Source organism: Natrix helvetica (assembly GCF_964273705.1).
Source record: "Natrix helvetica genome assembly, chromosome: 1".
In the NCBI taxonomy this organism is placed as follows: domain Eukaryota; kingdom Metazoa; phylum Chordata; class Lepidosauria; order Squamata; family Natricidae; genus Natrix; species Natrix helvetica.
In genome coordinates this window covers 6,101,011-6,125,338 of record NC_138548.1, presented here as the reverse complement: position 1 = coordinate 6,125,338, position 24,328 = coordinate 6,101,011, and the positions used below count along the sequence as shown (strand labels likewise).

At 49.5% G+C, this 24,328-nt stretch overlaps 1 protein-coding gene across 2 annotated transcripts in view; it reads left to right on the top strand.

Annotated features, from left to right (window-relative positions):
* The window catches only part of PIAS4 (protein inhibitor of activated STAT 4), a 49,038-nt gene that overhangs the window by 12,318 nt on the left and 12,392 nt on the right, over window positions 1-24,328 (top strand). For both annotated transcript variants that reach the window (XM_081941431.1, XM_081941432.1), the window contains exons 2-6: window positions 3,685-4,159; window positions 14,797-14,881; window positions 16,506-16,547; window positions 21,284-21,374; window positions 23,157-23,285. In XM_081941431.1, coding sequence (XP_081797557.1) covers window positions 3,685-4,159; window positions 14,797-14,881; window positions 16,506-16,547; window positions 21,284-21,374; window positions 23,157-23,285 — 822 coding nt within the window. The remainder of the gene's footprint in view (window positions 1-3,684; window positions 4,160-14,796; window positions 14,882-16,505; window positions 16,548-21,283; window positions 21,375-23,156; window positions 23,286-24,328) is intronic.

The following is a 24,328-nucleotide window of genomic DNA, read 5'->3' as shown; positions in this document are numbered from 1 at the left end:
TTTTGGGGCAACCCCTCAAATATTGGAACACTGCCATTGTGTCCCGCCCTGGTCCTTCTTTTAAAGAGAAAAGCAGTGCTGGAATCAAGATTTCAGCTTATCCTGATCCGGAATCTGCTTTCCCATTTCTAAAGTCATGTGAAGATCTAGAGCCGGGATGGCGAACTATGGCACGGGTGCCACGGGTGCCACGCGGAGCCATTTGTCAGGGCATGCGAGGCGCGTGATGGCCAGCTGACTTTGGCCTTCTTTCGAGGCCGTTTTTCACCCTTCAGGGAAGCCTCCGGAGAGCGAAAAACCGGCCCTACGGGCAAACCGGAAGCTTGACAACAGACTTCCGGTTTGCTCATAGGGCCGGTTTTTGCCCTCCGCAGCCCTCAGGAAGCCTCCTGAAGCCTCCGGAGGGTGAAAAATGGACCTATGGGGAACCCAGATGTTCGGGAATGCTGACTTCCGGTTTGTCCGTAGGGGCGATTTTCGACCTCTGTAGCCTTCTGGACGCTTCACTGAAGTCTTCGGAGGGCGAAAAACGGGCCTACGGGACAAACCGGAAGTCACCGTTCCCGAACTTCCGGGTTCCCCGTAGGTCCGTTTTTCGCCTTCAGGGGCCTTCAGGAGGCTTCCCTGAAGGCTATGGAGGTCGAAAATCAGCCCTATGGACAAACTGGAAGTCACCATTCCCAAACTTCCGGGTTCCCCTTAGGTCCGTTTTTCACCCTCCGGAGGCTTCAGGGAAGCTCCTGAGGCCTCCAGAGGACATCCGGGGTGGGGGCAGGTTTTCGCCCTCCTCAGGCTCCTAGAAAGCCTCTAGAGCCTGGGGAGGGCGAAAAAACCACGGCAAAAGCTGGGGGAGGTGTGTCGCACACATGCACGCAGGGGGAGGTTGCACGCCTAAACGCAGGGGGGTCGCACGCATAGCATTATGAGTGTGGCATGCCAGTGTATGAGAACCCCTCCCCCCCCGTGCTCACCCGCTTTTGGCACAGCGGCCAAAAAAGATTCGCCGTCACTGATCTAGAGGAAACCACAAGAACATTCCCCATGAATTGAAAAACGCTTCCAGATGAAAGCAACGACGGTTGCTCATGAATTATATATCAGAGCTGTGCAGCAGTTTGGATTCAATGCCGGAAAGATCTTTCAGTGCGTTGAGGGACGTAAACCCGGCCCTTGGCTGCCACTTCTTAAACCAGGGGGCCGCAACTTGCGGCTCCGGAGCTGCATGTGGCTCTTTCATCCCTCTGCTACGGCTCCCTGTCACCAATCGGCACCACAATTTTGAGAGGAGTTTCCGGGTTTTGGGGGAGGGGAGGTCGGGGAGAAGCAGGGCGCGCTAGGAGGAGACTCTATGGCAAGGGGCGGGTTTTCCAGCCAGCTCCACAATTGATAGGGCTTTCGGTTAGGACAGGTAGAGGAAAAAGGACACCGCGCTAGGAGGAGACTCTATGGTAGGGGAACCGGACTTCTAGTCGGCTCCAGAATTGAACGTGGCACTTCCGGTTAGGACCTTTGTGGCTCTTTGAGTGCTTAAGGTCGCCCACCCCTGTCTTAAACCAAACACAGGAAGTCCTCTCCTTAACAACAGTTCATTTAGTGACTGATCAAAGTTATAACGGCACTGCAAAAAAAATGAGCCACAAACGTTTTTCACACTTCTGACGGTTGTAGCATCTCCATCGTGGTTTACATTGGGATGCCTGACAACTGACTCACGTTTATGACGGGGGGCAGTGTCCCGGAGGGGTCACGTGATCCCTTCTTGCGACCTCCCGACGAAACCAAGTCCGTGGGAAAGCCTGATCCGCTTAACAACCAGGTGACTCATTTACCAGCCGCGGTGATTCGCTGAACAGCAACGGGGCAAGAAAAGTCGTGAAATGGGGCGAAACTCGCTTGGCACAATTCTTAACACAAATTTTGGGCTCAGTTGTGCTTGTGGACTACAACCGTGCATCTTTTGTGGCAGCTGGAAGGCAGGTGTGTCATCGCAGGAAAAAATAAAACCCACTTATAGAGCACGGATGGCTAACCTTTTTGTCATCGCAGGTCGAAATTACGCACGTAGACCCATAATGCAAAGCGTGCGCAACCACCCCGCCCCTTGACTCCTACACATGCGCGCGCGACAACCTCCACGCTCTGCCCTTCTCTGTGCATTTGCGCACAACTCCCTGCGCTCCATTTTGGGTGTAGTAGAGCTCCCTACAGCCCCCTGGGACCAAACATGGGCTCCTCCCATCCCCTGCATACGCGCTTGACCTCTCCGCCCCTGATCATATACGCGCGATCCCAAAAAATCAGTTGGCTGGCGGGAGGCACGCACACATGCGTGGTGGAGCTGAGGCGGGGTGCCAGCTCATGCGCCCACAGAGAGGGCTTTACGTGCCACCTGTGCCACGCAAGTTCACCATCACAGTTATAGAGTATTTTCAGTCTCTGCTTAAATATCTCCAGAGCTTTTCTCTTCCGATTAGGACATTTTTCTGAGCTCTATCCAGAACACGGGGGGTCCTCGACTTACGAACACAATTGATCCCCAAAATTTACGTGAAACATTCGTTAAGTGAGCTTTGCCTCCTTGTATGAACTTCCTTGCCACTGCAGTTGAGTGAATCCCTGCAGTTCTTCAGTTAGTCCCAGGGTTGTGAAGTGAAGGTGTCTTCCCCATTGACCTGGGGAATCACGTGACCCTGGGACACTGCGACCGTCGTAAATACGGGTAGGCCCTGACTTGTGACCGGAACGAGCCCAACATTTCTGTTGCTAAGTGAGAGAGTCGTTAAGGGAGCCTTGCCCCTTTTTACGGCCTTGCTTGCCACAGTTTATGAAGTGATTCGTTGCAGCCCAGTTAGTAACACGGTTATTCAATGAATCTGGCTTCCCCGTTGACTTTGCTTGTCAGAAGGTCGCAAAAGGCAGTCGGTCACCTGACCCCGAGACCCTTCAAAGGTCATAAATATGAGTCATTTGTCAAGTGTCTCAATTAGGATGACGTGTTCATGCAGATTCTACCTACCTACCTACCTATCTATCCTTCTATCCTTCCCACTCTCTTTCTCTCCCCCTCTCTCCCTCCCCCCTCTCCCTCCCTCCCCTCTCTCTATCCATTTCTCTCTCCCTCTTTGTCTATCCATCTCTCTCTTTTTGTCTTTCTTCCTCTCTCCCTCCTTCTCTTTATCCCTCTTTCTCTCCCTCCCTCCCTCTCTATCCATCTCTATCCCTCTTTCTATTTCCCTCCCTCCCTATCTATCCATCTATTTCTTCCTCCCTCTCTTTCTCTCCCCTCTCTCTATCCATCTTTCTCTGTCCCCCCTCCCTCTCCCCTCTCTCTTTCTTTCTCTCTCCATCTTTTTCTCCATCTGTCTCCATCTTTATCTATCCCTCTTTCTCTCCCTCCCTCTCTCTCTATCCATCTCTGTCTCTCTGTCTCTCTCTCTCTCTCCCTTTTTCTATCGCTCCCCCTCCCTCCCTCTATCCTTCTCTCTCTCTCTCTCTCTCTCTCTCTCTCTCTTTCATTCTCCCTCCTCCCTCCCCCCTCTCTCTATCTAAAATTTCGCAGCTGGGGGTAAGGAATTTGTTGAATGGTCATAGAGAACCTGGGTTAGAACGAACCTTCTCTGATGGACTATTTTTGTTGATATCAAGGCTTGTTCTGTCTTGTCTGTCCTCCCATCTCGTTCGCAGAACATGGTGATGAGCTTCCGGGTTTCCGACTTGCAGATGTTGCTGGGATTTGTGGGCCGGAGCAAAAGCGGACTCAAACACGAACTGGTCACGCGGGCTTTGCAACTGGTCCAGTTTGACTGTAGCCCGGAACTCTTCAAGAAGATAAAAGAGATCTATGAGACTCGATACGCCAAGATCTCCGAACCGGGACAACCCCCCCAGCAGCAGCAGCCGCAGCAGCAGCCGCTCCCGCCACCCCCACAGCACCGACCTCCTTCCGAAACCCTTTCCATCCATTCGTCTTACGACCGCAACAGCGCGGTAACCAGGACTGGTCTTTCTACTACCCCCAACATAGACTATCCCTCGCTCTACGGAAAGTATTTAAACGGACTCGGACGGTTGCCGGTCAAACCAGTGAAGCCTGAAGTCCGGTTGGTGAAGCTTCCCTTCTACACTATCTTGGATGAACTGTTGAAGCCCACAGAACTCGGTGAGTTGGGCCCGGACGATCGCCGGCGGCCCTGGAGGCCTGGCCTTCCAGGTTCGCGGACGGAGGTGGGAACGGACCACGGATGGGGCCTGGAGGAGAAGACCCGTCTACCAGGCCTCCTTTGCTCTTTCCCTTTCTTCTCTTAGAAGTTGGGTGGGTGGGTGGGTCTCTTGTGGGATGGGCAGGTGGGTGGGTGTGGCTGGTTCCGGGGGTGGCTTGGAACAATGGTGGGCCAGGAAATAGAGTTATGGGCTGAAAGGATTCAAAGCTTTGGGTGCTGCTGTGGCCCGTCAGCGGCAGCAGAGCTGGCAGCGGATTCGGACAGGGAGGAGGTTGGAGAGGAACCTGGGCCAGTCCTGGAGTCTGGGGAAGGCTCCGATGAGGACTCTGTGTCAGAGGCAGAGAGGGGGCCAGGACCGTCTGAAAGTTATCAGCTGCCTTCAGAGTCAGAGATCAGTGGGGCAGAAGAACAACTGAAGCCTGTTCCCAGTGTGCGCATGCGCAGAGTTGCCAGGAGAAGGGAACAGCTAAAGAACAGGGGACTTTGGGACTAAAGCCACAAGTGGATGTTGAATGGCCTCTCCCAGAGGAAATAAAAGAGGAGCGAAAAGGGAGTGGAGTTTGCAGGAGACAATTAGTTCCCTTCATTGGTTCGTGACTCTCCGAGACTCCTGGCCAAGCTCTGCAGATCTCGGCCTGGCAGCTCTCCAAGCCAGATAAGGTCTGTGACTGTAAATCTTCCTTTGAAAGACTTTTCTGGATGTGAATGAGCAGAATTCACAGTCAGTTAATAAAATGGGTTTTTTGTCGGGACAAGGAATTTGTTTCATACTCTTGGGAAGCGTAAGTCAGAACAGGTGCTGCTTAAAATTGGCCAGTTCTTTAGCAGATGCAGTCCGTTTTGGGAGAGTTCAAAGAAAGCTACCGTTGTTGTTTTTTACTAACTTGGGATCCTGGGGGGGGTCCTTGTAGTCCTGCTATCTCTAGGCCTATTTATAATTGTGCAGGTCTATGACAACTCGGCATGGCCATCTCGCCACAAGACAACTCACCGCGGCTAATTCGCCGTGAGACAACTCACCGCAGGACAAGAGTTACGCTAATATGCCCCAAAAGGTACTTTTTTTCAAGAGGCAACTGGACTTTCTGGTTTTTTCTTTGAAGACATTTCGCTTCTCATCCAAGAAGCTTCCTCAGCTCTGACTGAATGGAAGGATTTATACTCCTTGGAGACAGCTGGTCATTTGCATCCTTTGAGAGAGCCATTGAGGCCACTTGGAGGTTTATCGGTGTCCTCAGGTAGTGCAAATGAGTGTGGAGCCTTCTTGGAATTGTTGAAAGAAGTGGGTTGTAGACTGGAGGTAGATCATGACGGGTATCCCTCCCCCTCTGTTGAGAGAGGGGTATTCAATTTTGACGCAGATGGCCTCTTTGACCCTTCTTTCAAACCAGCGGTTCTCTTTGTCCAAGACATGGACTCTGCTATGTTCAAAAGAGCGGCCTTTGTCTTTCAAATGCCGATGGACCGCTGAACCTTGTCCTGATGGGTTTGTCCTTCTGTGTTGTGTCATGCATTGGTGAAGTGGCTGTTTTGTTTCCCCAATGTAGTTCTACACAGGGCTCAGGGCTCACCCCATTGTACTGCATATACTACATTGCTCAGTATGTGTCTGGGTGTTTTATCCTTGGGGTGGACAAGCTTCTGCCTTGCTGTATTCTTGGGTTTGAAGGGGGCACCTATGTTGTGTTGGCCGAAACCGACACGTCGTCAAAGCAAAACCAGAAAGTCTAGTTGCTTCTTGGAAGGAAAAGCACCTTTTGGGGACAACCGTGACCTGGGAATGACTGAGAATCTTCACAGACTAATATCTACCTTATTTCCCAGAAAATTAGACCTCCCAGAGAATAAGCCCTCCTCTGAAAATTGGGCTTTTGAACGCATCCGCCAAAATAAGCCCTCCCTGAAAATATTGCAACGCAGCAGCAGCCATGAGGTAACCACGTTCCCCGCCTTCTGCACCTCAAAAATAATAAGCCCTCCCCAAAAATAAGGCCAAGCGCTTATTTTGGGGAGGGGGGGTCAAAAGAAAACAAGTCCCTGTCTTATTTTCGGGGAAACGCGGTAATCGAATGGTTAAAGAAAGGAAGCCAAAGGAGGCACCGAATAAAGCATGCGGTGAGAAAAATCAAAACCATTTTTAACTAATTAAAATCGAATTGTTGATTTGCCCCCCGCGGTGAGTTGTCCCACTGTGCAAGCAAGGTGTGCTGTGACGAGTTGGCCGTGACGAATTGCCCCATTCCGATAATTGTGTCGCTGGCCTTCCGGGTTCCCTTTGAGTAAACAAGCTTGGGACGAAGCGACCGGTGACATTTGGACCAGGGACTCTTGAATTTGCCTTGGCTTCTCCTTACGTTCCCAAGGGGCATCCCGGAAGGCGATCTGTTGTTTGCGCATCGCGCGGGGAGAACCTTCTTCGGCAAAACCCAGCTGAGGCAATCTCTGTGTTTTGATTGCAAGATCTGTTCTAAGAGGCTTCCGGTGTCCTTTGAGAAAATTCCTCGTCGCTCTTGATTCTCCCTGTGTTTCTACGTTGCTGCGGGTTGTTGTAAACCAGGGTGGAGATGCAGGCGTTTTATGAGCTGATGTTGCGGTGTTGTGTACGAGCAGCGAGCCGAACGAGAGAACGGAGAGAGCGTTGTCTCGTTTGGGTGTGCATTTTCACAGGTGGCTGCTATGGATAAATGTCCCGCTCTTTCTTTACAGTGGTATTAATAGAACGGCGGGTTGTGTTTTTGAGTCGTGAGAAAGAGCAGTGAAGAGGCATTGTCAAGCCGGCCTCCCTCAGCAACCAAGAAAGAAACCACTTAGCTCCATTTTGCAGGATTAAGAGTACTTTTACTGGTTATGGAAAGATAGCAGCTAAGCAAAGCAAGATCTGAGGCAAAAGCGCGCGAAATCATACATATCAATATGTGACCAAACCCCCTCCCCCTGGTAACCCTCATCCCAGTGTCCAATCTGCAAATCCCTTAGGTGTCATGTGAGTTCCATCTTCAAGGACCATCATCAGGTTGGTATGCAGGACTGTTGGCCTTGACCGATACCAAGCACTAATCTCTAGCATGCGCAGTAGACGGTGAGACCAAAACTCCCTTTTCACAATCTCTCCTGTACTAAAATTTCCTCTCCCAAATACCAGGCCCCACCCTTCCCGTTTCAATGGCAGCCGAAAGCAAATAGCGAAGCAGAGGCTGACATCCGGCCCTCCTTCAGGAAGAGAAGTCATCCCTGCAAGAAAATAAAACAGTAGAAAAGACAACATAAGATATGTACATTTCAAAGATGATCAAGGCTTATTAGGGTACTTGGCGTAGAACTTTTATAGGAGCCTAGGAGCTCTGACATGGGATTTATCAACCCACTCAGCCTGGGAGGGGGGAAAATGCTTCCAGGATACCAGATATTGAATATTTTATGGCATGTTAGTCAAACCTCCCCCAGGGTGCCAGATCCATGACTCAGTACCAAAGCTTCAGAACAAGGTGGGGAGGATCACGAGATCAATTAAAAGAGAAAACAGCGGTGGGACAGGAGAGGGTGGTCTTCTCCATAGTGAGGGGGAGGAGTATCCAGACTGGGTTGTCCTCTCATTGATTGGACTGAGTCAGATAAGCTCTTTGGGCACGCCCACTGGTCACTACCCAGTTATCGACTCAGTCCACTCACTGGACGGTTGACTATTCTCAAATCCAGAATTTCAGAATCAGAATAGAACTGGGAGGGACCTGAGAGGTGATCTAGTCCAGCCCCCTCCTCAAGCAGGAGACCCTATACCCATGATGGCGAACGTATGACACCTGTGCCACAAGTGGCATACGGAGCTCTCCCTGTGGGCACACAAGCTATTGCCCTGGCTCAGCTCCACCGCGCATGCATGTGTGCTTCCCGCTGGCCAGCTGACTTTGCGGTCTGCCGTGTAGGTGGGAGACATGCATGCATGGGGGGGCGGGAGTCACGGGGAAGGGGGAGCGCGAGGGGGCAGTGCGCCCCCCGCACCCCTTTTTTGGTCCCAGGAGGCTTCAGGGAGGCCTGTTAGGTCCAAAAATGGGGCATGACGGGTTGCATGCACGTGCACGAGGGAGCAGGGAGAGCATTGGGGTAGTGTGCGCTTGTGCAGGGGGACGCGCCAAGGGGATGTTGCGTCTGCATTGCATAGGCGCGTGGGCTTTCAGCACGAGAGGACAAAAAGTTTATCCATCGCTGTCCAGTCAGGCAAACGGCCGTCCAGTCTTTCCTTAAAAACTGCTCGTGATGAAGCCCCCACAATTTCTGGAAGCAAGTTGTTCCACTGATGAATAGAATAACAGAGTTGGGCTGCCACAAAGAAGGGGGGGGGGTGTCAATTTCTTCTGCATAGCACCTGAAGGCAGGACAGGAAACAACGGGTGGAAACGAATCAAGGACAGAAGCAACTTAGAATTAAGGAGAAGCTCCCTAACAGTGAAAACAATTAAGCAGTGGAACAGAAGTTGCCTCCAGAGGTTGTGGGTGCTTCCATCACTGGAGGTCTTGAAGAAGTTCGGAAACTTGCTGTGTCGGCAAATCTGACTCCATGTCACAAATTTGCCATCACGGGTATAAGGTCTCCTGCTTGAGCAGGAGGCTGGAGTAGAAGACCCCCAAGGTCCCTTCCAGCTCTATTCTCATTAAATACCATAGTGCAGTGATGGCGAACCATGGAGCCATTTGTCAGGGCACGCGAGGCGCTGCTCTGTCAGCTGGCCAGCGTGCATGTGCGCGCTGGCCAGCTGAGTTCACCATTTTTTAAAAGCCATTTTTCGCCCTCCCCAGGCTCCAGAGGCTTTATAGGAGCCTGGGGAGGGCGAAAAGAGCCCCCCCCCCCCCCGGAGGCCCTCCGGAGGCTTCAGAGATCGTCGGGAGGCTTCCCTGAAGCTTTCTGAGCACTTAAAACGACCCTCCGAGCAAACTGGAAGTCACTTCTGGTTTGCTCGGAGAGTCGTTTTGAGCACTCCGAAGGCTTCAGGGAAGCCTCCCAACGATCCCTGAAGCCTCCGGAGGGCCTCCGGGGGGGGCGAGGGAGGCTCTTTTCGCCCTCCCCAGGCTCCTATAAAGCCTCTGGAGCCTGGGGAGGGCGAAAAAAGCATGTAAAAATGGGGGGGGTCGCGCCTATTGTGCGTGCATGCACACGGGGGGGGGGGGTTGTCGCGCATTGCATTATGGGTGCAGCACACCCGCACACAACCCCCCCCTGTGCTCCCCCCCACTTGTGGCACGTGAGCCAAAAAAGGTTCGCCATCGCTGCCATAGTGAGTCAGCCATCCTTTCAGGCCCTTCTCGAAGACCAGCCAATCTAGGATCTCTAAGGATGAAGTCTCCAAGGGTGGGTACCAGGGGTGGGATTCGCTTACCTTCCTTACCGGTGCGCAAATGCGAGCGCTCGGATACTCCTCGTCTGCGCATGCGCACCGCCTTCTGCACATGCGCAGTGCTCGCACATGACGGGCGGGTGGGTGGAGCTTCCCGCAGCCACCGCTAACGGTTCGCCTGAACCGGAGCAAACCGGCTGAATCCCTCCACTGGTGGGTACTGTCAAGATACCTTCTGTGAATCTGTCCAGTCGCTTTCATAGTCCACTTCCCAGGGTGGCATTGAATGCACAGCTTATTTCTGAGTTGTACAAAAATAAGCAACCCACAATTTTCCATTGTATCCTTGTGTTACCCCAACTGGAGAAAACCTCTCGTCTCTGCCCCTCAGTCACAGAAACTTTTCAAAGCTTTCGACTTCGCCTAGCTTGAAATGTACCATTGGGTCGTTCTAGAGGACGTCCTCGACCTACAGCCACAGTTGCCCCCGAAAGTTCCGTGGCCAAGCGAGACGTTTGTTAAGTCACTTCTGCCCCATTTTACGGCCTTCCTTGCCACCCCGGGTTTAAGTGACTCCCTGCAGTTGTTACTCACACGGTTGTTAAGTGAATCCAGCTTCCCCGTTGACCTTGCTCGTCAGGCGGCTGCAAAAAGTGATCGCCTGACCCCGGGGCACTGCAACCGTCGTAAATATGCGTCAAGGGTCTGAACTTTGATCACGTGACCGCGGGGATACTGCGACGGTGGCAAGTGTGAAAAACAGTCTTTTTTTTTCAGTGCCGTCGTAACTCCGAACCGTCACTGAACAAACTGTTGTAAGTCGACAGCTACCTGTACTTACATTTTATTCATTTGTTCCATTTTTAAACTCCTTCCTTTTCCCTTATAAATGACTCCCCTATAAGCTTGCATTGTTTTTTAGCACCCAGGTCGATGCTGGCCTCGTAAACTGGCTTGCCGCTCCCAAGATTCTCTGGCTTGGTTTGCATGTCACGTTTAGCCAATCTGTGGTTTGTTTTGGCTTCCTGCCCTGTGCAAACTCAGCCGTGATGGTTTCCGAGGGGGTCTAGGACTGTTCGCCTCGTACGCTTCGCCTCCCCTTGTTCGCCCCCAGGGTTTCGCCCCCAGCCATTAACCTCTTACCATTTGTCCTCTGAACCTAGCTGTTCGCCCTGGCTAATGGGCCCCAGCTTCTTTGGTCCCAGGGGACCCGAGGCAACTGGGCGGAGAAACAAACTGTCAAGCATGCCCCCTTCAATATCCAAGAAAGGAAAACCTCAACTCCGTTTGAATAGAGATAAAGTACTTTTACCAGATACGAATTGAAAGCAGCGAAAAGGAAAGCAAGATCTGAGCCAAAAAGGCGCGAACAAGTACATATCAAACGCTTATTCAGCACCCTCTCCCCAATTCCCCAACCCAGTGTCCAATCTGCAACTCCCTATGGTGTCATGTGGGGTGCATCTTCAAACAGCCTCATCAGGTTGGCATGCGAGACGGTTGGCCTTGACCAAGTCCAAACATCAGCCACCAGCATGCGCAGAAGATGGTGAGAACAAGACTCCTCCAGTACAATATAATTCCCTTCCCTAATACTATGCACCCCACCCCACCCGGTTCCTATGGCAGCCGATAGCAAGCAAGCGTAGCAAGCAAAACACAAACCCCGGAGAGGAAACTCGACACGGAACACTTCCTCCCTCCCTCCATCTTTCTTTCTCCCCTTCCCTTCCTCCGATTGACTGGCGGCCAACTCGTGCGCCCAAAAGCTCCGGGTGAGCAGTATTTCACCGAATGGGTCGTGACGAAGGGTCTGGGACTGAAGAGGCTGGGGCCTGTTAGCCAGGGCGAACAGTTAGGGTCGTATCGGCGGAGGACAAATGGTAAGAGGTTAATAGCTGGGGGTGAAACCCTAGGGGCGAACGAGGGGTGGCGAAGGATACGAGGCGGACAATCCTAATCCGTTTCTGAGCTGTCGTTTGACAGCTTCGCCGTTGGGCAGCAGCCGAAAGTTTGTCTCCAGTTGTTTATCTGTTAGTTTATAATATAAAATGCAAAAATGCACAATTACAGGGAGTCCTTGATTTACATCCGTTCGTTTAGCGACCCTTTCGAAGTAACAACGGCGCCAAAGAAAAGATGACTTACGATCAATTTTGACACTTAGGATTGTTGCAGCATCCCCGTGATCCCGTGATTGGCAACTGACTCACCTTTATGATGGTCGTAGTGTCCCAGAGTCACACGATCCCCTTCTGACAAGCCAAGTCAATGAGGAAGCCAGATTCACTTAACAACCGTGTTACTAATTTAACAGCGGCAGTGATTCACTTAACAAACGTGGCAAGAAAAGTCATAAAATGGGGCAAAGCTCACTTAACAAATTTCTCACTGGAATTTGAATTCTCCTCCAAATTTTTGGAGGAATGTTTCCTGTCATAGAATCATAGGGCTGGAAGGGACCGTGGAGGTCTTCTAGTCCAACCCCCTGCTCAAGGCAGGAGTCCTTGTACCATCCCAGATATTTCATGCCAGACGAAAGGATATTTTTCAATGAACTCCCCCATGCACTGGTGATGTTCCCTAGACTGGTAATGAGATGTCTGCAAACTCAGCACCAAGATACCCAGCAAGGTGTCCGAATTGTACCAAAGTCGATATATGTTGCTCAGAGTCACAATGTGTGGAAAACAACAACTCTTTAAGTAAATATATCAATCCTTACAGGTAGTCCTCGACTTACAACAGTCGGCTTAGTGACTGTTCAAAGTTACGATATGCACTGAAAAAAGTTACAGGGCCATTTTTCACACTTACGACCTTTGCATCATCCTCGGGATCAAAATTCACGGTGCTTGGCAACTGACTCATATTTATGACGGTTGCAGTGTGACCTCCTTTTGTGACCTTCTGACAAACCAAGTCAATGGGGGAGCCAGATTCACTCAACAACCGTGTCTAGGATAGGACAGGACAGGAGAATGGGAATGAATGGAATAGAATGGAAAATTAGAATAGAATAGAATAGAATAGAATAGAATAGAATAGAAAATTAGAATTAGAATAGAATAGAAAATTAGAGTAGATTAGAATAGAATAGAAAATTAGAATAAAGTTGAGTAGAATAGAATTAGAATAGAATAGAGTTGAGTAGAATAGAATTAGAATAGAATAGAAAATTAGAATAAAGTTGAGTAGAATAGAATTAGAATAGAATAAAAAATTAGAGTAGAGTAGAATAGAATTAGAATAGAATAGAAAATTAGGCTAGAGATGAGTAGAATAGAATTAGAATAGAATAGAATAGAATAGAATAGAAAATTAGAATAGAGTTGAGTAGAATAGAATAGAATAAAAAATTAGAGTAGAGTAGAATAGAATTAGAATAGAATAGAATAGAAAATTAGAATAAAGTTGAGTAGAATAGAATTAGAATAGAATAGAAAATTAAGTAGATTAGAATAGAATTAGAATAGAATAGAATAAAAAAATTGAGTAGAGTAGAATAGAATTAGAATAGAATAGAAAATTAGAATAGAGTTGAGTTGAATAGAATTAGAATAGAATAGAATAGAAAATTAGAATAGAGTTGAGTAGAATAGAATTAGAATAGAATAAAAAATTAGAGTAGAATAGAAGAATAGAATAGAATAGAAAATTAAGTAGATTAGAATAGAATTAGAATGGAATAGAATAAAAAATTAGAATAGAGTTGAGTAGAATAGAATTAGAATAGAATAGAAAATTAGACTAGAGTTGAGTAGAATAGAATTAGAATAGAATAGAAAATTATAATAGAGTTGAGTAGAATAGAATTAGAATAGAACAGAACAGAATAATTGGAAGGGACCTTGGAGGTCTTCTAGTCCAACTCACTGCTCAGGCAGGAAAACCTATATCACATCACATAAATTATTTCCAATCTATTCTTAAAAACCTCCAGGGATAAAGTACCCACAGCTAACGATCACAGTGATTCACTTAACAACGGTGGCAAGAAAGGTCGCAAAAAGGGGCAAAACATGCACTTATCTAACATCTCACTCTGTGACATAAATTTCGGGTATATTCATCCTCGAGGACTACCCTTATTTGAAACAAATCGAATCCTACTCTGGGAAATATTCCCACTGCCCCCGGGCACTCTTAGCAAGCTCAGAGGATAATCTCCTCCTCCTCCTCCTCCTCCTCCTCCTCCTCCTCCTCCTCCTCCTCCTCCTCCTCCGAGAACTGCTGAGATGAACATCTCCAGCTACAGAAACCTTGGCACGAAGCCCCTGCTGTGAATTAACACCTCATAATTAACATAATTAAATATAGCAAACGGCAGGACAGCTATAAGTGGAGAAAGCAGGCAGGATGATTGCGTTCTTGTGATCTTCCCTGGCAAAAAAAAAAAAAAAAGGCGTAGACTTTTTTCCGTGCCCTCCAAAATCTCCTGGATTTAAAATCTTTTTTTTTCTTCTTCTTTGCCTTGAGAAGGATGGGCGGTTGTGTTAAACCGTGTCTCCGCTCAAGGTCATCAGTCTGTCTAGGAGGTAAGTTTGGTCTCAGCATTGATGATAATTTTGAAGTGTCCTTGGTGCTCTCTGAGCTTGTCTTCTAGCAGACGTTTCATGACCCAACTAGGGAACATCATCAGTTGCAAGAAGGGAGCACTGATTACGTTACCTAGTTGGGCCATGAAATGTCTGCAAGAAAACCACCAAGCTCAGAGAGCACCAAGGACCCCACAATCCTCCTCTGCTTTCTCTTCCTCCTCCTCCTCTCCACAAACCCCTCCTCCTTCTCGCACTGAAGGTGTTACCCAGTTTGATCATGAAACGTCCGCAAAAAAACCCACCAAGTTCAGAGAGAGCCAAGGACCCTACATTCGTTGTTCTCCTCCTCTTCCTCTCCACAAACCCCATCCCTTTCCAGCACTGATTAAGTTACTTAGTTGGGTCGTGAAACGTCTGCAAGAAAACCGCCAAGCTCAGAGAGCACCGAGGGTCGACCACGAACCCCAACTACTCTTTTCAATTGATGATAATTTTCTTGGTTTGGGAAGTCCCTCCGAAGGGCAGGTGTTCCTATAGAATCCTGCACAGGGACCCATCATGGGTTTCCCTTCCTCAAACCCCTCCGTCGGGATTTTCAGCCAGACCTCCTTGGTTTCGTGCCGTCAACGGAGGTGACTTTTGGATGAGATTTATCGATCTCCCTCGGATTTCTCCCCTGACCATCTTTTTGCCTCCCCTGTCCAGTCCCGCAGAACAACGAGAAACTTCAAGAGAGTCCCTGCGTGTTTGCTCTGACGCCACGGCAGGTCGAGCTGATCAGGAATTCCAGGTAAATTTCCTCGCGAAGTGCCGTGCAAAATCGAAGGCTTCTCCGAGTGATGAACGGTAAAATAAAATTAACTTAAAAAAAAACCTCAGGGAGATCTTTTGAGTGTCTTAAGTGGCAGAGTAGCTCATCCAGGAGCGCAAAATCCCATTTTGTTTTAAAAATATCGTCTTTGCCGTAGATGATCTCCATCAACCTCAGTATTGCTCCAGGAAAATGGGAACATGGATGGTTTCTCTCTAATTGGGGTTTGTTCCTAAGGGACCCACTTCAAACTGTTGCATCGATATCCCTTGGCAATCAAATGGGTAGTCCTCGACTTACGACCAGTTGCATAGCGACCATTTGAAGTCACAATGGACCCTCCCAAATGGCCAGGATTTTGAAGTTTTGAAGGGGGGGGGGAGAGAGAGAGAAATGGAAGGAGAAAGAAAAAGAAAGAAAGAAAGAATGGGAAAAAAGGAAAGAGAAAGAAAAGGGAAAGAGAGAAAGAAAAAGGAAAAAAGGAAAGGAAGTTTTGAAGGGGGGGAGAGAGAGATGGAAGGAGAAAGAAAAAGAAAGAAAGAAAGGTAAAAAAGGAAAGAGAAAGAAAAGGGAAAGAGAGAAAGAAAAAGGAAAAAAGGAAAGAAAGAAAAAGTGGAAAGAAAGAAGAAAGAAAGGGAAAAAGGGAGAGAAAGAAAAGAGAGAGAAAAAGGAAAAGAAACGTGTGAGAAAGAAAAGAAAGTGAGAGAAAAAAAGAAAGGAAAAGAGTGAGAAAGAGAGGAAGGAAAAGAAAAGTGAGAAAGAGAAAGGAAGAAAAAGAGGAAAGAAAGAAAAGAGGAAGTGTGAAAAAGAAGGAAGAAAGAAAGGGAAAGGAAGTGAGAGAGAGAGAAAAGGAAGGAAAATCATGTGATCTTTGTGGCTCCTCCATGGTCACATGACCACGATTCAAGATGGTTTCCAGCCACGTCCACTTAATGACAGCCAGAGGAGAGGGACATAAAATCAGGCGTGATCATGTGATAGCTTGCTTAGCAGCTGGTACGATTTACAGGCTCAATTAAGTTGGCCGTTAAGTTGAGGACTACCCATCCATGAAATATATGTCTCCCCTGAACGTGTGACTTGAACTCTCCTCTCTCATCCTCCCGCTGTTCGTCAGCGGGCTGTGGCTGATGGACCTTGGAGTCCTAGTCACCACACCGGAAACAGTTTAGCACACCTGCCCTCTCTCCTGATCGAAGGGTTTAAGAATCTCCTTCGGGCTTTCCCTGCGGCTCGGTTCTTTGTCCAAACCTGTTAAATTGCACATCCTCCAAATTACAGGGTTTGAGGCAATGGGTCATCACTCTTGGTGTGTTGTGTGTTGTGTGTTTGGGGGGGGAGGGAAGCTCTAATCTGGGATTTTAGGGCATGACTGAAGAGTTGCCAGCTCAGGAAAACCCAAGTCAGACCTGCTTCTTCGCTTACTTGGGTCTGTCTTTCTTTCTTTCTTTCTTTCTTTCTTTCTTTCTTTCTTTCTTTCTTTCTTTCTTTCTTTCTTTCTTTCTTTCTTTCTTTCTTTCTTTTTCTTTTTCCCCCCCTTCCGTCTGCCTAAATCCCTTGTGGTTTTTCTGGCCTTGATCTGTGTGCTCTTGTCATTTGACAGGGAGTTGCAGCCCGGAGTGAGATCAGTCCAGGTTGTCCTCAGGTAAGCTTAAGGTGCTAATTAACCCTCTCCCTTAGAAACAGGGATGGGGGTGGAGGGGAAGGGATTTAAACAAGGCAGGGGTGCGAGATGAGATTCCCTGCAAACAGGCTCCAAAGCTTGGCACAAGGTACGCTTCATCAGTGCGTCTTGTTGGTCAACTAGTTCTGTCTTTGGAACGGAATGGATTTGGACGTCCCAAAGGTGCTTCCCCCCCTCCCCACCCCCAACAGGTGACTGGACTTTCTGGCTTTTCTTTGAAGACGCGTCGCTTCTCGTTCCAAGAAGATTCTCAAGCTCTGGCTGGATGGTGGGGAAATGGAAGGATTTATACTTCTTGCAGACAGCTGGTCATACGTGGAATACGCAGTACAATGGCAGTGAGCCATGGGCAGATCTGTACATTGGGGAAACAAAACAGGCACTTCGCAAACTTCATGGCACAACATAGGAGAACAAACCCATCAGGAGAAGATTCAGAGGTCCATCTGCATTTCAAAGACAAAGGCCGCTCTTTGGAAGGCAGCAGAGTCCACATTTTGGCCAGAGAGGAAGGCTGGTTTGAAAGGGGGGTCAAAGGGGCCATCTATGTCAACATTGAACAGCCCCCTCTCAACAGTGGGGGAGGGATACGACGTCATCTAATTCCAGTTTACAACACAGTCCTTTCAGCAGGTCCAAGAAGGCTCCCCACCCATTTGCACCACTCAGGTGACCCCGAACACAGAGAAACCTCCAAGTGGCCTCAATGACCTTCTAAAAGGATGCAAACAACCATCTGTCTGCAAGGAGCATAAATCCTTCTGTTCCCCACCATCCAGTCAGAGCTGAAGAAGCTTCTTGGATGAGAAGCGAAATGTCTTCAAAGAAAAAACAGAAAGTCCAGTTGCCTCTTGAAAAAAAACCATCTTTGGGACAACCATGACCTGGAGGACTGAGAATCTCCATAGACCAGGGGTGTCCAAACTTGGGAACTTTAAGACTTGTGGACTTCAACTCCCAGAATTCCCCAGCCATGGAATTGGGAGCATTCCTGACACCCTTCTGGCCCCCAGGGGGGCAGTCTTGACCTGAAATTGAATCATAGAATCCAGGGGCTGGAAGGGACCTCAGAGGTCTTCAAGTCCAGCTCCCTTCCCCAGGCAGGAGTCAAAACTCTTAAATTTTTGGAGAAAACAGAGCTGAATTGAGTGTAGATTTGCTTGTTCTGTATGTCCCAAAAGGTGCTTTTTCAGAAGGCAACTGGACTTCCTTGTATTTCTTTTTGAAGACGTTTCGCTTCTCATCCAAGAAGCTTATTCGGCTCTGACTGGATGGTGGGGAACGGAAGGATAGATCCTCCTTGCAGACAGCTGGTCATTTGCATCCTTTGAGAGAGTCGTTGAGGCCACTGGGAGGTTTGTCTGTGTCCTCAGGGTCACCTGAGTGATTCAAATGGGTGGGCAGCCTTCTTGGAACTGCTGAAAGGACCGTGTTGTAGACTGGAGGTAGATGATGTCATATCCCTCCCTCTCTGTTAAGGGTTCTCCAAGTGGCCTCAAGGACTCTCTCAATGGATGCAAATGACCAAGAAGTAAAAAATCCATAGAGCCGATGAGAAGCAAAACCTCTTCAAAGAGAAAAACCAGAAAGTCCAGTTGCCTCCTAAAAAAAAAGCACCTTTGGGACAACCCTGACCTGGATGATGGAGAACTGCTACAGATTGTTCTGTAGGAACTCTTGATATAAAAATCAGGTTTGATCACCCTGCCACCAGGCGCTCACCAACACGCCCAGAAAAGGAATGCGAGTTTTGTTTTTCATTAAATTTCCTTTGTCCTTCCTTGTCTGAGCGGAGGAGAAGTGGGAGATGGAGGAGGAGATGGAGGAGAAGAGAGAGGGATGAGGAAGAGTAGGAAGAGAGAGAGAGAGGAGGAAGAGGAGCCTTAAGTCAATTTCGAAGAACCGTAAAGTCAAACCAGGGATGACAGCAGAAGGCTAGGCCTGGGTTTTTGGCTCAAGGCTGTGTCCCATCAAAATCACTTGAGGCTCGATTGGCATGGATGGGTGAGATGGCGAGGCCACATTGGGAATACTGCATCCAATCCTGGTCACCATGAAAGACAAAAGATGTAGAGACTCTAGAAAGAGTGCCGAGAAGAGCAACGAAGATGATAAAGGGTCTGTAGGCTAAAACACATGATGAATAATCCAATACAATACAATACAATAGCAGAGTTCGAAGGGACCTTGGAGGTCTTCTAGTCCAACCCCCTGCCTAGGCAGGAAACCTTATACCGTTTCAGACAAATGGCTATCCAACATCTTCTTAAAGACTTCCAGTGTTGGGGCATTCACAACTTCTGTTCCACTGATTAATTGTTCTCACTGTCAGGAAATTTCTCCTCAGTTCTAGGTTGCTTCTCTCCTTGATTAGTTTCCACCCATTGCTTCTTGTTCTGCCCTCGGGTGCCTTGGAGAATAGCTTGACTCCCTCTTCTTTGTGGCAACCCCTGAGATATTGGAAGACTGCTATCATGTCTCCCCTAGTCCTTCTTTCTCTTAAGCTAGACATACCCAGTTCCTGCAACCGTTCTTCCTATGTTTTAGCATCCAATCCCCTAATCCTCTTTGTTGCTCTTCTCTGCACTCTTTCCAGAGTCTCCACATCTTTTCTATATTGTGGCGACCAAAACTGAATGTCATATTCAAAGTGTGGCCTTACCAAGGCATTATAAAGTGGTATTAAGACTTCACGTGATCTTGATTCTATCCCTCTGTTGATGCAGCCTAGAACTGTGTTGGCTTTTTTGGCAGCTGCTGCACACGGCTGGCTCCTATTTAAATGGTTGCCCACTAGGACTCCAAGATCCCTTTCACAGTTGCTACTGTTGAGCAAGGGACCACCTTGAATGATTGCAGGAACTGGGTGTGACTAGTCTAATGAAGACAAGGACTTCAATGAATGAATCCATCAAATTAGAGCTGGAAAGGACCTTGTGTGGTCTTCTAGTCCAACCCCCTAATCAAGCAGGAGTCTGTCTACGGTTTCAGACATGACTGTCCAGACTTTTCTTCAAAACCTCCAGCGATGAAGCACCCACAACTTCCGAAGGCATTCCGTTCCACTGGCTTATTGTCCTCACTGTTCGAAAGCTTCTCCTTAATTCCAGGTTGCTTCTCGCCTCCATTAGTTTCCGTCCGTTGCTTCTTGTCTTGCCTTCTGGTGCTTAAGTCTGTTATCATGACATGATAGCAGTCTTCCAATACTTGAGGGGTTGCCACAAAGAAGAGGGGGGCAACCGATTCTCCCAAAGCACCGGAGGGCAGGACAAGAAGTCATGGATGGAAACTTAAGAAGGAGAGAACCAACCTACCACTGAAAAGAAATGTCCTGACAGTGAGAACAGTTACCGTATTTTTCAGAGTATAAGACGCCCCCATTTCCCTTAACAAAAAAAAAAAAGGCTGAAAATGTGGGTGTGTCTTATACACTGAATGCAGCATTTTTTGCCTCCTGAAACTCCGCCCCCTTCACCAAAATGGCCGTGCAGAGCCTTTAGGAGGCTTCCAGAGTGCTCCTGGAGGCTGGGGAGGGCAGAAATGAGCAAAAAATGGGCTGTTTTTTTGCTCATTTTGGGGGGACTCCACCCCCCAGGAGCACTCTACAAGCCTCCTAAAACCTATTCATGGCCCCTTTTTGAAAAATAAAAACGGGCCCGTTTTCACAACGTCTGCAGAGTGCAAAAACTTTTTCAAAACCTTGGTGCGTTTTATACTCTGAAAAATACGGTAACCAGTGGAGAATGCCTGGCCTCCAGAAGTTGTGAATGCTCCAACACTGGAGATTTTTAATGCTTCACAGCCCTCTCTACGCGGTTTGCAGAGTCTTGCCCCAAACAATCTGGGTCCTCATTTCACTGACCTCGGAAGGATGGAAGGCGGAGTCAACTTTGAGCCAGTCAGGATCGAACTGCTGGCAGTTGGCAGAATTAGCCTGCAATATATGCATACACCTACACCATCTACACATCATAGACATATACCATGTTTCCTCCAAAATAAGACAGGGTCTTACTTTCTTTTGACAACCCCCCCCCCCAAATAAACGCTTAGCCTTATTTTTGAGGAGTCTTATTATTTTTAAGGTGCAGGAGGCGGCGAGCGTGGTCAAATCATGGCAGCTGTTGTGTTGTAATATTTTTGGGGAGGGCTTACTTTAGTGCATGCGCTCAAAAGCCTAATTGGGCTTATTATCTGGGGAAGTCCTATTTTCAGGGAAACAAGGTCCCCGCACAGCCACATGTATTATTATGTTATAGAATAGAATAACAGAATCGGAAGGGACCTTGGAGGTCTTCTAGTCCAACACCCTTCTTAAAAACTTGGAGAATTCACAACTTCTGGAGGCAGATAGTTCCACTGATTAACTCTCCCCCCTGTCAGGAAGTTTCTCCTCAGTTCTAAGTTGCTTCTCTCCTTGATTAGTTTCCACCCATTGCTTCTTGTTCTACCCTCAGGTGCCTTGGAGAATAGTTTGACTCCTTCTTCTTTGTGGCAACCCCTGAGATATTGGAACAATGCTATCATGTCTCCCCTGGTCCTTCTTTCTCTTAAGCTAAACATACCCAGTTCCTGCAACCGTTCTTCATATGTTTTAGTCTCCAGTCCCCTAATCCTCTTTGTTGCTCTTCTCTGCACTCTATACATAATGCTTACGGTCTCTCTCCCATCTCTCTGACCTGTGTTTCCTTTCTCAGAATCTGCTACACAGATACCAGCTGCGCTCAGGAAGATCAATATCCCCCCAATATCGCCGTCAAAGTCAACCACAGTTATTGTTCGGTTCCGGTAAGTCATTTTGGGACTTTTTCCGGAAGAATCATTGGGCCGCATCTGTTTGAACTGGGCTTAGTTTCTCCGGGTTAGCCAGACCCATTTCCATTTGCACAACCTGTTCCTTGCATGGGCCCCAGGGTGGGTGTGGCTCGGGCAGGGGGCATGGCCATAGTGGGTATGACACGGGACTCGTGTCGGGGTTACCTGTGGTGGCCAAGTGCTAAGGCAGGTGAGATCCTCACTCACTTTCAGAATCTTTCCTTCCTTCCTTCCTTCCTTCCTTCCTTCCTTCCTTCCTTCCTTCCTTCCTACCTACCTACCTACCTACCTACCTACCTACCTACCTTTTATTTCTTTTTCCTTCCCTCTTCATTCTACTCTCTTCTTCCTTCCCCTCTTTTCTTCTTTTTCCTTGCTTGATCTCTTCCCACCTTCCCTTCTTTTTCTTTGTCTGTCTTCTTTCCCTTTCCCCTTTCCTGTCCCTTCTTGCATGCTCAAAATGCAAAAGGGGAAACGTTTCTCCTTTTGTTTTGCCTTTAGTTTGTTTGGATAGCCCTCTGCCTGTGAAAATGGAGCTCAGGGCCCTGTGTGTGGCCTCCCAGCACTCCGTTTTCAGCCTGGACGGCCTCCTGCAGCCCTCTGCCAGCGAAAATGGAGCTCAGAGGGGTGCGTGTGGCATGCCATGCCCTGTTTTCTGCCTGGACGGCCTCCTGCAGCCTTCTGCCAGCGAAAATGGAGCCCAGGGGCCTGTGCGTGATCTCCCCGCACACTGTTTTCAGTCTGGATGGCCTCCTGCAGCCCTCTGCCAGCAAAAATGGAGCTCAGGGCGCCACACCCTGCCTCCCCACACTCCATTTTCTGCCTGGATGGCCTCCTGCAGCCCTCTGCCAGTGAAAATGGAGCTCAGGGCGCCGCACCCTGCCTCCCCACACTCCATTTTCTGCCTGGATGGCCTCCTGCAGCCCTCTGCCAGTGAAAATGGAGCTCAGGGCGCCGCACCCTGCCTCCCCACACTCCATTTTCTGCCTGGACAGCCCCCTGCAGCCCTCTGCTAGCGAAAATGGAGCTCAGGGCGCCACACCCTGCCTCCCCACACTCCATTTTCTGCCTGGATGGCCTCCTGCAGCCCTCTGCCAGCGAAAATGGAGCTCAGGGCGCCGCACCCTGCCTCCCCACACTCCATTTTCTGCCTGGATGGCCTCCTGCAGCCCTCTGCTAGCGAAAATGGAGCTCAGGGCGCCACACCCTGCCTCCCCACACTCCATTTTCTGCCTGGATGGCCTCCTGCAGCCCTCTGCCAGCGAAAATGGAGCTCAGGGGTGTGGCATGCCCACACCCTCTTTTCTGTCTGGACAGCCTCCTGCAGCCTTCTGCCAGTGAATACGGAGCTCCCGGGGGGGTGGGGGGACGTGTGTGGCATGCCCGCACCTTGTTATCTGCCTGATGGCCTCCTGCAGCCCCCTGCCAGTGGAAACGGAACTTTTCTGGCAGAGGGCTGCAGGAGGCTGTCGCGGCTGAAAATGGAGTGTGGTGTTTGTGTGCAGCCCCCCCTCTTTTTTTTGGGGGGGAGCTCCATTTTTGCTAGCAGAGGAACTTTGCTGTTTCCAGGCTGGCCCTGCAGGCCAGATCTTAAGCACGGAGTTTGACACGCCTGCCTTATGGCGTCTGATGTCCGTCTTCACATCATCGAGATGTGTCTTCCTCATTCCCTACCTACGGAGGGCAGATTCTCCAATGCTCTTTCTGTTCACCGTCAGGCAACCCCTTTCTCTCCCTCTCCCTCTCTTTTTCCAGGGCTACTACCCTTCCAACAAGCCCGGGGTGGAGCCCAAGAGGCCTTGTCGTCCCATCAACCTTACTCATCTCATGTACCTGTCTTCCGCCACCAACCGAATCACCATCATCTGGGGAAATTACGGGAAGGTGAGTCTTGCGTCGGCTGGCGGGGGTGGGTGGGAAGAGAGCAGCCGCCGCCTTCTCTCTGATTCTACCCTGCTCTCCTGCACCAGCAGCCCTCGCCGGCATTTCAGGGGTCGGAGCTGCCGGCCCAGGGGTGGGGGGTGGGGGTGGATTCGTTTTTCCAGGTGTGTTTGACTCTGCATCTGGCCTGGGAGAGGCCAAAGCTTCCGGGTTTTCTGTCACCCACGATGATTTGCTGCTGGGCGGCCCAGCCATGGCACTTGGGGACTTCTAAGCGGCGTTTTGAGTCGTAAAAACAACACTAGCCCTGATGATGTGACCTAGTTGGGTTATGAAACGTCTGCAAGAGAACCCCTGGGTTCAGAGACCAGCAAGGACCCCACAGTCTCTTCCTCTTCCTCCTGCCTCTCCTCCTCCCCCCAATCCTCCTCCCTCTCCTCCTCCTCTTCCTTTTCCTCCTGCCTCTCCCCCCCATTCTCCTCCTTCTCTTCCTTCTCCTCCTCTCTCTCCTCCTCCTCCTGCCTCTCCTCCTCCCTGTCCTCCTCCTCTCCCTCCTCCTGCCTCTCCTCCCCCCCAATCCTCCTGCCTCTCCTCCCTTTACTCCCTCTCCTCCTCCTCTTCCTTCTCCTCCTCCTCCTGCCTCTCCCCCCCAATTCTCCTCCCTCTCCTCCTTCTCCTCCTCCTCCTCTCTCTCCTCCTCCTCCTCTCTCTCCTCCTCCTCCTGCCTCTCCTCCCCCCAATCATCCTCCCTCTCCTCCTTTTCTTCCCTCTCCTCCTCCTCTTCCTTCTCCTCTCCCTCCTCCTCCTCCTGCCTCTCCTACCCCCCAATCCTCCTCCCTCTCCTCCTTTTCTTCCCTCTCCTCCTCCCCTTCCTTCTTCTCCTCCTCCTGCCTCTCCCCCCCATTCTCCTCCCTCTCCTCCTTCTCTTCCTTCTCCTCCTCCTCTTCCTTCTCCTCTCCCTCCTCCTCCTCCTGCCTCTCCTCCCCCCCAATCATCCTCCCTCTCCTCCTTTTCTTCCCTCTCCTCCTCCTCTTCCTTCTCCTCTC